Source organism: Phyllostomus hastatus, unplaced genomic scaffold (genome assembly GCF_019186645.2).
Source record: "Phyllostomus hastatus isolate PE091 unplaced genomic scaffold, TTU_PhHast_1.1 phas_scaffold_78, whole genome shotgun sequence".
Lineage (NCBI taxonomy): Eukaryota > Metazoa > Chordata > Mammalia > Chiroptera > Phyllostomidae > Phyllostomus > Phyllostomus hastatus.
Genome location: NW_025334041.1, coordinates 83,638,657 through 83,654,881, shown reverse-complemented (window position 1 = coordinate 83,654,881; position 16,225 = coordinate 83,638,657). Strand labels below are relative to the sequence as shown.

The 16,225-nt window shown below is 44.5% G+C and overlaps 1 protein-coding gene across 2 annotated transcripts in view; it reads right to left on the bottom strand.

Moving 5' to 3' along the window:
* Positions 1 to 4,165, bottom strand: part of ARHGAP25 (Rho GTPase activating protein 25) — an 82,748-nt gene extending 78,583 nt beyond the window's left edge. Inside the window, exon 1 of one of the 2 annotated variants that reach the window (XM_045828406.1) lies at positions 3,719 to 4,165. In XM_045828406.1, coding sequence (XP_045684362.1) covers positions 3,719 to 3,779 — 61 coding nt within the window. In that variant the 5' untranslated portion in view covers positions 3,780 to 4,165. Of the gene's footprint in view, positions 1 to 3,440; positions 3,524 to 3,718 lie in introns of those variants that run through there. The other variant, XM_045828408.1, reaches the window with a different exon arrangement.
* Positions 4,166 to 16,225: the final 12,060 nt, after the last annotated feature.

Genomic DNA, 16,225 nt, shown 5'->3' with positions numbered 1-16,225 from the left:
CAGATGAAAAAAAATAGTGGAAAAACCCCTCCACTATTGTTATCACTCACTTTACTATTTGAGAGACTAGAATAATGATTTTTTTGTTTCTGAATAATTTTTTTCAATATTAAACTTCAGAGAGAAAAGAGTTGAAACAACCACCTCTCCATAATCACTTCCATTGTGTATCTCAGAGTCACATGCTCTCTAGGGCCTGTTCTCCCCTACTCTGGCCTGGGGGAACTGAGAAAAATAAAGATAAGCCTGTGATTAGATACAATGTGGGTGGTCCTGAAATTCACCCAGCAATCTTCCAACTAAACACTCCCAAACCACAGGGCAGAAGAAGGCTTTCCCTGCACGGTCAATATCCTCTCAATAGAACGCTTACATGCAAAGCACTGGGTGTCTGATTTCCGGACACTGTGAGAAAGGTTCCTCTGTCCTGCAACCCGCCCTCCAGGCCTCACAATGGAGTTGGAAAGACAAATATGTAAAAGCATCAAAGATTTGAGCAACAATGTGGGAAAGCAGTGGAAGGCTGTCACGATTTTAACTGTTGGGTTAAAATGGATGATAAAAGATCGAAGGAAGAAGGCTGTATTCTTGGTGCCACCTCAAGTCAAGTCTGTTGGCTCTGCATTTCCCTTTCTTCCAGCCCCACCAGCATCAATAGGCCACACGCAAAGTGGCCAGGGTCAGCTTCTCCCCATCCCCAACCCTACCCCCACAGTCCCATGGTGGTGGTCTCCCGGGAGCCCTGCCATCCCGCAGGGCCCTCTCCAGCTCTCCGAGCTGGAAGTGCAGTGGAGAGTCCCTCCACCACTCTCAGAAACTTTCACTTTCACGTCAGCCCTGGTTCGGCACTCACAAGATTTAGGGGAAACTGGAAGTTCAGACCGCCACAAAAAAAACCTGCTGGGGCCCTTTCTGGGCCACGTAATGGGTCAGTTTCTTGCTATTTTCCTAAGTATGTGCTGAACCTGCTTATTCTGTATGCTACTACCCATACCCCTGAAGTTTTCACTTACTAAGAGCCTCCTGATAATTAACCTGGACAGTGAATCACGAGGTAATATTTGGGTTCTAGTCTCAAGTGACATTAAAGCCACACCCTTTTAGTGAACATCTACTCCAGTGGTTCTCAGCTAGGGAAAATGTCTCTCCCCAGATGGCTGGCAATGTCTGGAGACATTTTTGGTTGTCACAACTGGTGGCAGTAGAGGGGTAGTATTATCATCCAGCGTGTAGAGGCAGATGATGCTGCTAACACACTATGATGCACAGTTAGCCCCCATCACTAAGAACTACACAGCCCAAGATATCCATAGCACCCAGGTTGAGAAACCCTTATCTACTCCTCACTAGCCCAGGCTGGAAAAACCATAGGTCCCTGGCTTCCCTGACATGACTCCCAGTTCCACACGTCGTCTTAATAGAGGTGAGCTTCTCTGACATAAGAAGCCAGTTCACATCTGGACACAGGGTTCTGGAGAGGGGACTGGATGTCTTATGGTTGAGTCAGGGACACTCTTGCCTTGGAGGACTCAGTCTAAAATTTGAATTCTCATCAATGTGATGCTCACAAAAGGTACTCTGACTAAAGTCCAATCTCATTGGATGACAAACTTATAAATGGCAAGGACAATGACAAGGCCTCCTCTGTATTTCACAATGTAATTATTTTTTAAAGATTATATTTATTTATTTTTTAAAAAAGAGGGGAAGGGAGGGAAAAAGGGAGGGAGAGGAACATGGATGTGAGAGAGAAACATCCATTGGTCACCTCTCTTACACACCCCAACAAGAACCAAACTCACAACCCAAACCCATGCCCGACCAGGAATCAAACCAGCAATCTTTCACCTATATCCAACCAACTGAGCCACACAGGTCAGGGCTGTAATTATTTTTTACTAAATAGTATTAAATGATATCATCTGCTGGTAATCAGTCACCAAATACTTATTGTGGGCCCACGAACACCGGGCACCGTGCTCTGTTCTAGAAGAGTGGTCACTCTGAGTCCACCAACGTGGACCACAGACCCTGCAGCGAGACATCTTCACCTGGTGGGATGGAGGGGCGAGCACTCCTTACACCTCGGAGGCTTGGGATTCCCTCCAGAGATTCCACTTTCACAAGTCGGAATTGTGCCCAGGAGTCTGCATGTTGAGCAAGCGTTTTAGGTGACTGTGATACAGACTGTCCATGGGACCATGACTTAAGAATCATTGGTAGAAAGCATTAAATCTGCCCAACCTAATCCCAGATCTGTGACTATGCAGACTTGAGCACTAATGTGGTAATTTCCTATATCCCTGAAAAAAATCTTTTAACCCTTTAATCAATAAATCATTTAATCATTAATGTTCCTACATTTCCCATGTTTAAACAGAAGGTGAGTAAGACCTATCCAACACAGATGGTGAGGAGGTAAATGATGCCATGTAAACAGAAGCAGGACACTTTCAAAGGAACAGAACCATAGAAGTTTTACTTCTAAAAACTAATTTTTATGACCTATAATAGAATGTAAATTAGCCAAATACATTGGTGTCAACAGTAGTTGGAAGAAGAATCTCTTACTTATGTAAAAGAAATTCACACTGTCTGCTCTCTGAACCGACCCCAGCGTGCCATGATTCCTAGCTTGGATAGGACTGCTAATCCTTCATGGTTACTGAGATAAATGGTTTCTCTGACTACTCTCAATTTTCTTTCAAATCCTTCCTCACACCTACATATTGATATTCCAATATGTGACTTTACAATGGATCATTTATTCTACCATCACGTTAACCACCATAGAAGCCCAAGTCTAAACCTTGTTGGAAGCAAACCTTTTCCAAGCCATTAGAAACACCTTACACTTGTCTAATATCAGGGAAGTTGTCTTACCATATGGGCAGAAGTATAAAACACAGGGAATCACTTTTAGCCCAGTTGCTCTACCCTAAATTACTGTGAACAGTTCAATAGTAGAAGAAACCTATATAAAGAAACCCATAACAGTTATAGAAGAGATTAAAATCAATGTGTCGCTAACATCATTAATGAGAAGAGGTATGGATTAAAGGCCAGAGAATTCAGAAAACATGCTGGCATCCCTTAAGATAATTATCTAAAATGCATTACTTTTTCTCAAATCCTCTAAGAATTCCCTTCCATCCTGTCTCTTTAACTAAAATTGTCTTTATTATGCCTTCAAATGTCTCCATATTCCTGTCTTGTCTGCATTGCTTACTTTTGCTGCAAATACCAACCCCACCTCAGCCCCAAGTCTGTAGAGAGGACCTGGAGACCCAAGGGGCTCACAAACCAGGCTACCTTGAGTTTAATCACAGGTCAAGCACTGGGAAGGACTACTCTCTTTGCTCCTATCAAAACCCACTCACAATGTAAACGAGTGTCCAAACAGGAGGGAAATGATCCTTCCATGATAGAGAAAAACTCACAGTTTTGTGTGTAATAACCGTAGCATTAACACATCCAAAATAACTCAGATCCCACACTCCAAGGAGAACCATTCCATCACCACCTCCAAACAAAACAGAAACCCTCCCAGCATGTGGGAACTTTGAGCCTACCTATCAACTTGAATGCAAATTTTTCCCCAAACCCAGGTTTGCCAAAATCCATTTTTAGGTAAACTATGTGCCCTACAGGCCAGCATGCAAATGGTGGGTGCTCAAGTAGAAGAACCACAAAGTCAGCAAAGAGACATCGACCATACCTATTTTCCCAGCCTCTCCTTTCAGGTTGAAGTCCCAGTTTCTTGGCAACTTGAGCGACATTTTGCTTCTGGTTCTGGTGAGTAGCTGCCGAAGTGATGAGTCTGCCTCAGTTCGTGCCCTTCTTGCCTTTTCGAGCTTTTCCTCTGGCTTGTGTATGTGAGGTTTCCGTGTATGATAGCTTCACAGGCAATCTTGGCTTTGAGATTGATTTGCCAGCGTGTGTCCTCCTTTCTCTCAGATGAAAGCCCCAATCATCTGTGACTCGGGGATCGCACTCAAACCCCCACAAAACCCCACCCACCGTCCCTAGGGGCTGGTCCCCCCTGAAGTGTGCACCCTGCTCCTCTTGCTTTCAGTTTAACCAGAAATATCCCAGTTGACACTTCGCTCTGCGTCATGGGAAGCAAAGCTCCCGTTTGAAAGAATCTCAGGCCTCACTGAGGAGAGGTCGTGATAAACAACGGCTGCCTCTCGGCTTTTTTTTTTTTTAACTGTCTGCTTCCTTGCATTTGAGGAAGTGGTGGCTGTTCAGGGTAGATGATACATTATGAGCACTCTTTCTTAAGAAAATGTTTTTCGGAAATGCTTGCACAAGTAGAACAAGTGCTCTTATAATATAAGGCTATAGCTTTGATTAACAGAAAAAGAAAATTCTGAGACTCTTTCCATGTACCTCTAAGCCCTCTTCCTCACGGAATGGATCAGGCCTCCAAAAAGGGTCAGTCAGACAATCAGCTTTCTCCCAAAGTTACCTTTCTTCAAATGTTTCCTGCTCTAAGGATCACATGGTAAATTCTCCACCTGTTCGGGATGAAGGTTCCATGTGACCTCAGCCTGATGCAGGGAGGGTTCTGATGAATTTAGCTGATAAGTTCGCTTTATGTGGGGAGCCCCTCTCACACGTTATAATAATTCTTTGGCATTGTGTACAGGGTGTGGGCTTGAGAATCAGACCATATGGGGTCAAAACTCAGTTCTTCCACTTCCTAGCTCTCCAGCTTTTAACCAGCAACCCTACCTCTCTGGGCTTCACTGTCCTCAGCGGTAAAAAGGGGTTGACAAGAACCAGGACTGCGCAGAGTTGTGCAGGCATCTGGTACAGAGCTCAACGGATGGTGGTTGCACCACAAATGTTAAGTCAGCCTTTATTCTATTTAGTTCAGTTCCATGACAGGCTTTCATATGTTTAACTGAGTCTCCCTACCTAGTGACTAAGTATTTGGGCCCAGAGCCAGACTGTCTGTGTTCAAATCTTGACTGTACCACTTTCTTACTGTGTGATTTTGGACAAGTTTCTTCACCACTCTATGCTTTAATTTCCTCATCTGTAAATGAGGCAAATAATAGGGCTTATTTCATAGGGTGGGCCTAAAGCTTTATTAGATGATAGGTAAAAGAGTCACTGCTGGCTAGCACGTAAGCTACACATCCTTAGTCCATTCATTCTTGGACCCTCCTGGATGACTCTGTCATACCTTCTTCGCTTCCAAAGTGCTCACCCTTTGTTGATGACCTGGCTTCAGGTTTCATTGAGAAAGTTGTTGCAACTGGAAGAGAATGTCTGCAGGCTCACACCGCTGTACCCGCTGTACCTTCCTGGGGGTGCTTTTCTGGCTGCTCCATCTCTAATTCTTTGCTGTTTCCCTCTCATCTCTCTAACTTCTAAATATTGAAGGAAACCAAGACTCCCTCAGTGGATTTCTGTTCCATACACCTTCTTGCATGTAAGCCTACACACTCTCCTCTCTCCTTATGACAGTGGATGCACCAGCTGTCGGCACCCCCGCATCATCAATGTCTTCTTTCTCCTGGATCATTCCAGTCAGCACTCAAACTTGTTATTCTTTCCCCGTTATTTAAAAGCAAAACAAGCAAAAAACAAAAAACCTCTCTTGAGGACACTCTTCTTGGGTGACACCACCATATCTCACCTTCATTTTTGAGCAAAGCTTTTGTAAGAATTGTCTACACTTGCAAATGTCTCTGCTATTATTTTCTCCTGAATCCCCTCTGTTGGTGTTTTTGCCCCCATGACTCCACAGAATATGTTTTTATCAAGGACATCAATGACATCCCTGTCACTAAGCCTCACTGGTCAATTCTCCATGTTATCTCACTGTTTATCAGCTTTGGACACATTTGATCACTGTCTCCAACTCTAAGCCCTCCCTCCTCTTGGCTCCCAGGACCCCTCCCTGGCCTGGTGGTCTGCCTGCTTTTCTGGCTGCTCCATCTCTAATTCTTTGCTGTTTCCCTCTCATCTCTCTGACCTCTAAATATTGAAGGAAACCAAGACTCCCTCAGTGGACTTCTGTTCCATCCACACCCACACCATGGTAAGTCTATCTGTCTCAAAGCTTTAAATGTCACATAGCTGATGTCTCCAATGCAGATTTCTAGCCCAGAACCCCCTGGACCCCAAAGCACACACATCTCTGCTTAGATATCTAATAGCCATCTCAAACTAAACATACCCACAACTTGTATTCAGGGGACCAAGCTGAAGAAACAGTGGTGACCTGAGATATATTCTTCTCATTGTGAATGAAAGGAGCGTAAGAGAGAAGCACCACACAAGTATATTTGAAGTCTCTGGTCACAACATGTCTGCTCACATTCCAGTAGCTAACACACACCATATGGTCAAGTCCAAAATGAGTGAGTCAGGAAGTACACACAGCTCTGAGGGGGAGGAAGAAAGGAGAAGGCAGTGAATATTTGCTGACTCCAAGACTCACAATATCAAGACTCCAATGCATCACACCAACCCAGGTTACTGAGCTATCCTCCAGCCTTCCTGGGGGTGCTGGGTTACTCGGAAGTGGAGACTTTGAGGCCCTGATTCCACATTAATGCATGCCAGGCACAAACACCACTGTTCTTTCTTCTGTTCGAACCTGGGTTGGTGGCAGTAGATAGCTATTCTGAGCCCCACTCCAACAGCATCTTCACCATCCAAAGTTTCAGTCCTGGGACCTTTCACTCAGGAACTCTGAAAATATTTTGAAGATAGCATTTTAAAAAATACAGAGAACTTCCTTTACTCTCTGGGGTTGGTTCCTATAAGGCTTGGAAAAACTCATGACTGATGGGGAAGTTGGTTGTGAATACTTGGAAAGGCAATCAGAGGAAAAGCACCTCTGAAAAGGCCCAACCCAGCAGCCTTCCCTCCAAGCCCACTGTGGGTCAGCCAGCTGCCTGGTTAGGGATAGAGTGTGGTTCTCCACTGCAGTGCTGCTCCCCTCTTCCTAACCTTCAAAAAATGAAGAACTAGATGTCTTGTCTGATCTCAAAGTCTGAATCAGCACCTACAGTAGCAAAAGCAAAAATTCATTCATCTATTTGTTTATCAAATGCTGACCATTGAATTTGCTGGACATGGGAGGAATGTTCATGAAAAAACAATCTGGTTTCTGCTCCCATTCAACTTACAGTCTCTGTTGAGAGGGAAGACAATTAAATACAGCATGAGAAGGGTTATGTTGGGGGAAGTGTAGGGACCTATGGAAGTTTATATCAGAGGGGCCTTATTGGGACTTGGGGGATGAGGGGAAGGCTTCCTAGAGGAAATGTGTTTTAAATTAAGACTTAATGAATGAGTTATGGGGGCAGAAGTGTTGGAAAATGGCTTCCAGACAAAGCAAACAGCATGCTAGAGTCAGAAAAGGACTCATCAGGTTGTTCATGAAAGGATGAAAGGGGTGGGACGGAGGAGAGATGAAGCTGAAGAGACAGACAGGGCTGGACAGAGGCAGGATCTCTGGCAAGCCTTAGTAAGGAGTTTTGACTTCACCCTGGAGGAAATGGAAGCCATAAGGAGTTTTTATTGGGGTCAGGATGATGAGGCTGTAGCAGATTTCCAGGTAAGCGGAGTGTGAGGGAGGGAGGTCGTCAGCAGCAGTGTGAAAGGAAAGAAGGCAAAACAACTCAAGAGCCATTCCACTGATGGAATTGAGAGCCCCGGTGAGTTTCTATGGGAGGAAAAAGAGATGCCAACAGTTTGGCACCAGTCATGAAGGGTAGAAGGCTCCAGTCACAGAGGTGGGGAGTGCACAGATGGAGGGATACTAATGTGAAGCCGGGAGTGTTGTCGAGGTTCCCCAGGGAGAAGATGCCATGCTCAGTCTGGGGAATGTTGTGTTTAGAGACCTAAGGGGCACTTGAGTACAGCTGTTCCGCAGGTATGTGAGCCTAGAGCTCAGTAGAGGAACTCATTTATTCATTCACTCATTCACTCCATAAACATTTATCCAGGACTGAGCTGGATGCTGAGTAAACAAGGATGATTAAGAGCCTAATCCTCAAATGACTCATAACAGAGAAGTGTAAACATAATAGCAGTGGTATTCGAGGTACGAAGATAGTGCATGCACATAGTGTAGGGTGAGAGCAGGAAACAGTGAGTTCTACTTGGGTGGCCCAGGATGGTTTCCTGGGAAAGGTGGCCCAGGAAAGAGCAGTCAGGCAGGAAGCAAGGTGGGAGTGTGGGAGAAGGAGGTTCTGGGCAGATGAAACTGCAGAGAGCTGCTAAAATAATGAATTCAAGTAGGGAAGTACCTGGAATGATGTGTGGCTGCAGGGTAAGCTTGGAGGAGGGGGCAGCAGGGAAGGCAGGGGTCACTTGGCCAGGGCCTCAGGCACTGGCTAAGAGATTGGACTCCACCTTGAGGTGACATCCATTGGAAAATTTTCTAAACATCTCTTTCATTGTTATTTTTACCATTCGAGAAGTCTATGAAATTTTTAAATGAAGATAAAGAAAATAAAAATTACTGTTACCATTTAATGTGTAATGAAAAATTTTCCCATTCCCAATCTTCATCTCTCCTACTCTTTCTGTTTATGTGTATATGTAGTATATGAGGTCTGTCTAGAAAAAGTCCAGATATTATTACTATAATGAGACCCTTTTGCATGACATCAATGTAATCTGGCAGCCAGGGAGAGTGGACCAGAATGCACATGCGTGAACAGTGACAACTTCACTGTACTAATCAGTGGGGGTGGTAGACACTACTGAGTGAGCATGTGTACTGTGTGGCCATCACATTGAAAATGACTGAGAGAGTAGAGCAATGAATGTGTATCAGATTTTGCATTAAGCTTGAACATTTCCCCATGGAAACTATTTGGATGATTCAGAAAGCTGAAGATATGGACTACTGGTGATTGGCAGCTTCGTCACAACAACACACCTGTTCATGCAACAAGTCTCATGAAGAGTTTTTGTAAAACATCAAATCACCAAGGTAACTGAGCCACCTACAGCCCAGATTTGGTGCCCTGTGACTTCACTGTCTTTTCCCAAAACTAAAATCACCTTTGAAAGGGAAGAAATTTTAGGCTATCGATGAGATTCAGGAAAGTACAACAAGGTAGGTGATAGCAACTGGGACAACTGTGTGAGGTCCTAAGGTGCCTACTTTGAAGGGGACTGAGGCATCATTGTCCTATGTACAATGTTTCTTGTATCTTATTCAATAAATGTCTCTTTTTCATAGCACATGGATGGATACATTTTGACAGATGTTGTGTGTACGTATTCATTTTTTAACTTTATTAAGGAATAATTGGCAAGTGTAATTGTATATGTTTAAAGCATACATGACAATTCGATATACATATACAATGTAGAATGATTACCAAGACCCAGATAATTAATATACTCATCATCTCATAGTTAAGTTACACTTTTCTTGTGTGTGAGAAAATGCTTCAAATCTACTTGACTCTTGGCAACTACATAAGTACACAGTACCATATTATTAAATATAGTCACCATACTATGCATTAGATCTTATATGTATGTATTTTAAAATAAAATATAGTGTGTGTTATATTTTAAGCTGTTATGTTTCATTGACAAAAAGCAGATCTGTCATGAAGCATTTTCTGAAACATCATAATTAATAACCTTATTGTTTTTAATTTTATGGTGAGAGCCAAATAAATATATTCAACAAACCTCTGTATCATTGAGCATTTGAGATGTCTATAAATTTTCACAATATTCTTGTACATATCTAAATCAACTTATTCTTCCCTTCTCCACCCCCAGGTGAATTTTTAGAGGCAGAAATGTGGGAAAGTGGATCAAGAAATGTTAAGACTTGATATGTATTTCCAAACTATCCTCTGGAAGGTTCTACCAGTTTATGTCCCATCAGGGTGAGATCTAAGGTCCTGATTGCCACATGGCCTCATTAAGGTTGGCATTGTTTTTTTTTTAAATCATTGCCAATTACTCAAGCAAACAATTCTTTATCAAATAGTAAAACTGATGTTATTTTTTAATATGCTTACTGGTCATTTGTAGAGGTCAGATATGTCTAGGTATCTATGAGTCAGTGATTTTGTAGGGAATCTGCAAAGTAGGTGTTCTTATGTCTTTATTTGTGACTTTCATTCCACTCGCCCCCACATCTCCTTCAGAAACTACAGTGATCTGCATGCTAGCCCTCCGCTTTGTCACCTCCTACTTTCACTTCATCACCTATGTTACTGTTCTCTGCATTTTGAGACAATTTCTCGTGTTTGTTACTCATCTCACTGGTTTTGCTTTATTGAGATATAATTTATATGGCATACAATCCACCCTTCTAAAGCATACAATTGATGGATATTTAGTTTATTCAGAGTTGTACAACCATTAACATGATCAATTTTAGAATATTTTTATCATCCCTAAAAGAAACCCCAATTCCCAGATTCCCCCATATGTGTGTCCTTGAATATGGTATTTGGAGACACCAAAAGAAAGATCTTTTTCATATTTACTTTAATAATCTATGTCTTTAAGAGAGTTGAATTTAAAAAGCACGAGTTCAAGGTTGTATTCCCTTTCCCTTGGCTATATGGAGAAAACAGGAATGAACAAACAAACTAAACAACCTGACAGAGGAAGAGACTTCTGCCTTCTGAACACTCTGCTTAAGTTCAGGGGACTTGGTCAGGAGTCTTGGTTCAGTGTCACCTTCCTCCAGGGCTGGTGCAGTGAGGTGGTCATGCCCCACCTTATTACTGATCTCACCTCTGCTGAGGTCTCTGATGTTGGTCCTGATGGCTGGTCACAATTTGATAGTCTATTAACCTCTACATTTTCTACCTACCCTATAGCCCTGCCAACTGTATCTAGATCCTGCTTGTCAAGACTGGTATAGTTGCTGCCTAGGCTCTGCCTGGAGGAAGTCTGTTCCAAGGATCATGGGATTAGGGAGAGAAATGTCTATTTCAATGAGAAATTTGTTGCCAAAGAATTGTAAGTAAAACAGAATCAGAACAAACCAGAGGAAAATGTCCCCCACATAATAACTCCCTTGGGGTACTGTTTTAGATTACATTATTTTAGCTTGAACCACATGAAGTTGCTGATACTTGACTGCTTTTGACCTGTAAAAACAATAACTTCATATGGTTCAAGGTAAGATGCCTACTCTTCTTCCTGCCACTCATTTATTCAAAAATTATTGAATACATCATTCACTTATTATGTACCAGGCACTGTTCTAGGAACTGGGAATATAGCCAAAAGTGAGAAAGAGAAAAATTCCTGCTTTTCTGAGGATTATTCTGGTGAGAAGAGACAGGCATAAACACAATAAGTTCAGGGGAAGAAGTTCTAGGATCCAAGAGGGGTGGCTGCAGTTCTAAATAGCTGGACAGTACAACATTTGAGAAAAGACCTAGAGAAAGCAAGCAACGAGCCAGGTAAATATCTACAGAAGAACCTTCCAGCAGAAGGGAGAGGGAGTACAGGAGCCCCACGGGAGGTGGGAGCAAGCCAAGTACGATCAAAGACAGCAAAGAGGCCATGTGCCTGCATCAAAGGGAAGAAGGAGGTTGTTGGGGACAGACTTGATGCTACTGGGGAAAGTGTATAGGGCTTTCTAGGACCTGTCCAGGACTTTAGCTTTTGCTTGGAGTGAGGTTTTGAGCAGTGGAGTGACTTCACTTAACTGTACTTTTAAACAATCATTATGGCAACCATGTCAAACACCAGAGGAGATGAGATGAGAGGTCCCAGCTAAAGCAGGCAGGGAGGAAGTAAAAGGAGGGGAATAATATGAAAGGTGGGGAAGGGCAAGGGCAGGAGCAGAGACTTCAGAGGCCTCGCATGTAACAGGGCGCATGAGAGACGGACAGTGGGACTGCACCAGCGTGGACTAGCCAGCACACCACCACCCATGGTTGTGCCTTTGATCACTGCACAGGCCCCAAGGGGGTTGGAGAGAGGCTGGAATCCAGCCAGGGCCTAATGTGGAGCCACATCCCTCCAAAGTACACATTAATCATGAGGAGGATGTTCTTCTAAACTTTACAAAAGCAATACCAACACAGGCTCTGGTGGTAGTCAGTGAGTTGGTGAGAATTGCCGAAATCCTGGTCCAATCCTTTCAACTCTGTTAACAGATTGGATGAGAAGTGTGAGAGAAACCAAGGCCTGAGAAACTGGAATAGTGGATTGTAGCTTGCTGAGTTGGGAAAGACTGGGAAGGAGTGGGCTGGGGAGAGGGGATGGAGGTTGGCACATAGTGAGCTAAAGATGCCCCGTAAACACCAGAGTGGAGATGGTCCAGAGGGCACTTTGATGTGGGTCTGGTGTTCAGGGCTGAGGTCAATTGGATGGACATTTTTAGATTATTTAAAAAGACACTTCTTTGACCTTGCATTTTTTGGTTCCCCAAAGTGGCTCAGGAAGAACATCAGCAGATGCAATCAGTAATGACCTGAAGAGTCCCCAGTGCCCGGGGCCCCCATTCTCTCAGCATCTTGCACAGATTATGCACTGTGAGGCAACCTCCAGCTGGGGTGGCTGCCCATGGTTGTTCTCCTTTTTGTGGGGCTAGTATGAGAGAGGTTTTTCCCAGGAGAAATGAATATTATAGGCTCAGATGTTAAGAGGCCTGAATTACAGGGCAAGTGTTTATGGAAGTTGGGGAAAATATTAGCTCTCTAACACCTGGAGAGTTGGGGGTCCAAGTCCAGTGAGAAGTTGAGTCCAGGCAGTTTCAACCTTTCTCACTGGAAGAGGTGAAGCTGGGCTTTTTGGCCACACAGAGCTCAGGTCACTCATCAGATGGTCCTGCTTAGTTCAAGTTCTGTCCACTGACCCCAGAGGCTCATCTGTCAGGAGCACAACTGTGCTGTATCTGGAGTAAGAAGAGGGAGATTATGTAACCCACCCTTCCAACTTCCCAGTGTCAGACATGTCCATGTTCAACCAACTGAGCTCTTTCTCTCCTTCCAAATGAGCTGCATTTATTCATCTCTTTAGAGCAATAAGCTCTGGGAGTCTCTATCTTGCCATTGTAGGTGACTTTCAGGACCAGAAAGAATGTTAGTAAAATCACCAAGACACACCTGTGTGTCCAGTTTGTGTCCATTCCAGACTGACTGCCTGTAGGCAGTGAAAGAGCCTGTCTCCTCCCTCTCCCCTTCCTTAAGCCCTCTTAAAACTACTTTTTAAACAGTCCTGCAGCTATGAGCACTAACCCCTAGGACAGGTCAGAGCAACTTGCAGGAAAAATAGGCCAGCAGGCCAGGTAAGCAAGTGGTTAGCTGGATAACTGCTCCCATCCCTCATGCTTCCACTCTCAAGGATCTGGGAGCCTCCCCAGAACAGAGAGCCTGGGCCTCATGATCTCGCCCTTGGAGAGTCCCTCCATCTCAGAATTTCCCAAGCACTCAGTTCACACCAGACCCCAAAGGGTCTGAGACCTTGGCAGAGGTCAATTGAAATTGTCAAGATGCCAAGATTCAGTGTCCTTGCCTTTCTCTTCCAAGTCCTGGGAACTCAATGGGGAGCAGGAGCTTGTTCACTGATCCCTAGAGGGAGCCCTAGAGCAAGAAGGGAACCCTTGTTGCCCTTCTCCCCCCTTGACCATGTTCTGATGGTCCCTCTCCTTCTCATAACTGCTCTAGGTTTTTATCTGCTGTCCTTACACTGTCTCAACTATTACAAACCACCACAAGGAGGTTCCCAATAAATATAGCCTATTCCTAGTTTTCCAAAGGCCCCTCCAGGTTTCAGGGGAGTCCATGAGCATTTTTTTCAGTTAGTCCCACAATGGGTCTACAGACCTGGGCAGGCTGCCCAGAGCCTGTTCAGCCAGCAGAACACCCCTCCCTCTGGTTGACCACCTTCTTCCCTCACCTTGGCCAGCACCACAGTGGCTCTCTTAAGTGCAGGTTTGTTCTCCTGGCCTTAAAAACAAGTTGGGGTTCTCTGAAGGCTCTGCTGAGTCTGGCTTACCCTTTTAGGCTTTCAGTACCATTCCCAGGCTTAAGAATTAGAAACTCCTCCATTTTTCCTTTAACAACAATGCTGCTAGCCACCCTGCCTTAGGTGAAGGGTGCTCATGGCAGATCTGGCACACCCACTTTTCCCTTTCTGGGCTTCCTCTGCCTTTTCTCTCCTAATTCTTTCCTGGGTGGAACCTGGCAACTGTCCCCATCCTGCCAAGGATCTTATAGTCCATGATGACAAGTCAGGCTGAGCCCAGGTGGTGTCTGGAGTCCCGGCAGGGGTGTTCAATGTGGCATCTGGAGTCTCTGGGAAGTTGTTACTACATATAGGTATGTAAACTTATTCACTGTTAGTCCAGTGCAAGATCAAGGCAGGTGTGCCCACCCCTCTGCATCGGCCACCCCTCGTTCTATGACAAAAGGTTGTGCATTACCTCTCTACTGTCTGTCATTGGCCTTATTCACCTTCATAATGATTCCATCTAGAGATTTTTGTGGTATGGGCCTTAGGGTGCCTAGTTTTCTTACCCCAGAAGGCCCCAAGTACATCTACACAGTAACTTTTCCCGGGGAAGTGTCTTTGGTCCCATTCTTCCCCTAGTTCTTCATGATCGTGAGAGGTATCAAAGGATTGAAGGCAGCAGCCTATATCCCCATATGGGTAATCCACACACAGGGTTCCTGAGGGATGACCACGTAGCCACCAGACCACCAACCCTTCTTAGGGCCAGTGACCCATGCTGTCAGGGGTTGTGCTGACCCACAGACATTGTGGTTACCCTGGTTATGACTCTCCTCTGACTTGCTATAGCCCTTTGGGTTGGAAAAATATCTTCCACCTGGAGGACCTCATCAACCCCTTCTACATGTCCAGGTGGGTAACATTCATCCCATATCAGCACACTCTGCCAGAGAAAACACTGGTCTGATGTGGACTCTGGCCATCAGTGTCCACGGTGTTGTGGATGAGACAAAACAAATTCACATAGACGACTGAAGTCCTGTGGAGAAAAAGGGACAGCACGGCCACTCCCTCAAGGGGAGAGCGCCTCGACTCTTGCCTTAACAGGCTTTTATTGGCTTTCTAATAGCATACATCAAAGGTTTTCATTCATTATGCTGAGGTTTGCTTTAGGTGATTACCTTTTACAAATAACAAAGGAGAGGATGTTACTGATCACTTTTTACAGATTAACAAGGAAAAAATGTTGCAAATGAAAGAGAACAATAAGAGTAATAGGCCTGATTACACTTCAGTCCTTGGGAGAATTAGCACAGACTTCAGGAAGTTATTCTAAAGACATGCAATAAGCATTTGCTGCTTCAAATCAGGGTGAGGGAGTTTTAGCAAGAGCAAGACTCAAAGCAGCCTAGGTATATGCAGGCCTGATTTCTCATAGGAAAGCCAATCCGTGGGTTTGGCATCCTGCGTGCCGACACACGCCCATCAACTTTTCAAAGGGCTGGGCTACATTTGTCAGTCCATGCCGATAGGCTCCCTATACTGGTCCTGTCACTGGTACAGGTTGGAGCCACAGGCAGAATGGGTATCTGTGGTCCCCCTCCTCTCAGCCACATCCATGCAGTGTGTTCCACAGAAGGGACCAGTTCTGAGAAAAGCTTTTGGAATGAAAAACCCCAAGGAGCCTTCGGATATGGAAGCCATTATAGTATATCCACAGCACACCACAGAAGCTTGAGGGATCCCTGCTCAGACCCAGCACAGGGATGCAACTGTCCCCAAGGACTGGGAAAGCCAACAAGGAATCTTGGACATAGAGCTGCACTGTGTGACAGCCAAGGGAACAGGATTCAACCCCCTGAGTTTACATTCAGTGTCTAGTGTAGACCACACCTAGCAGGCTAACTTTACAGGTCCTTTGATCCTGAATGGAGGGCTTCACTTCCTTGAATACATTCTCAGGGCATGAATTCTACCTCTCCTAAGTGGATTGCCACAGACTATTAGATTATAAACTACCTCTGACTATAGGAACTCCATTTATGACCACTGCCTCCCAATGGACTCAGCATCATTGAATTTTCTGGTTCTTCTACACTCCTTAGCAACCATAGTCAATGAATCTAAGTGAGCACTGGAATAGCCAGTTCAAGTGTAAAACACAGCCATTGTCACATTCACCCCATAAAAAGAGAGAACAAAGAGGTGGTAGGGCCTTTCTGTTGGAACACAGGCTGGTATGAATCCAGCTGAACCCCAGGTCAAGCTCCCCTCTCCCCAGGTTGGAGAGTGGAGCAAT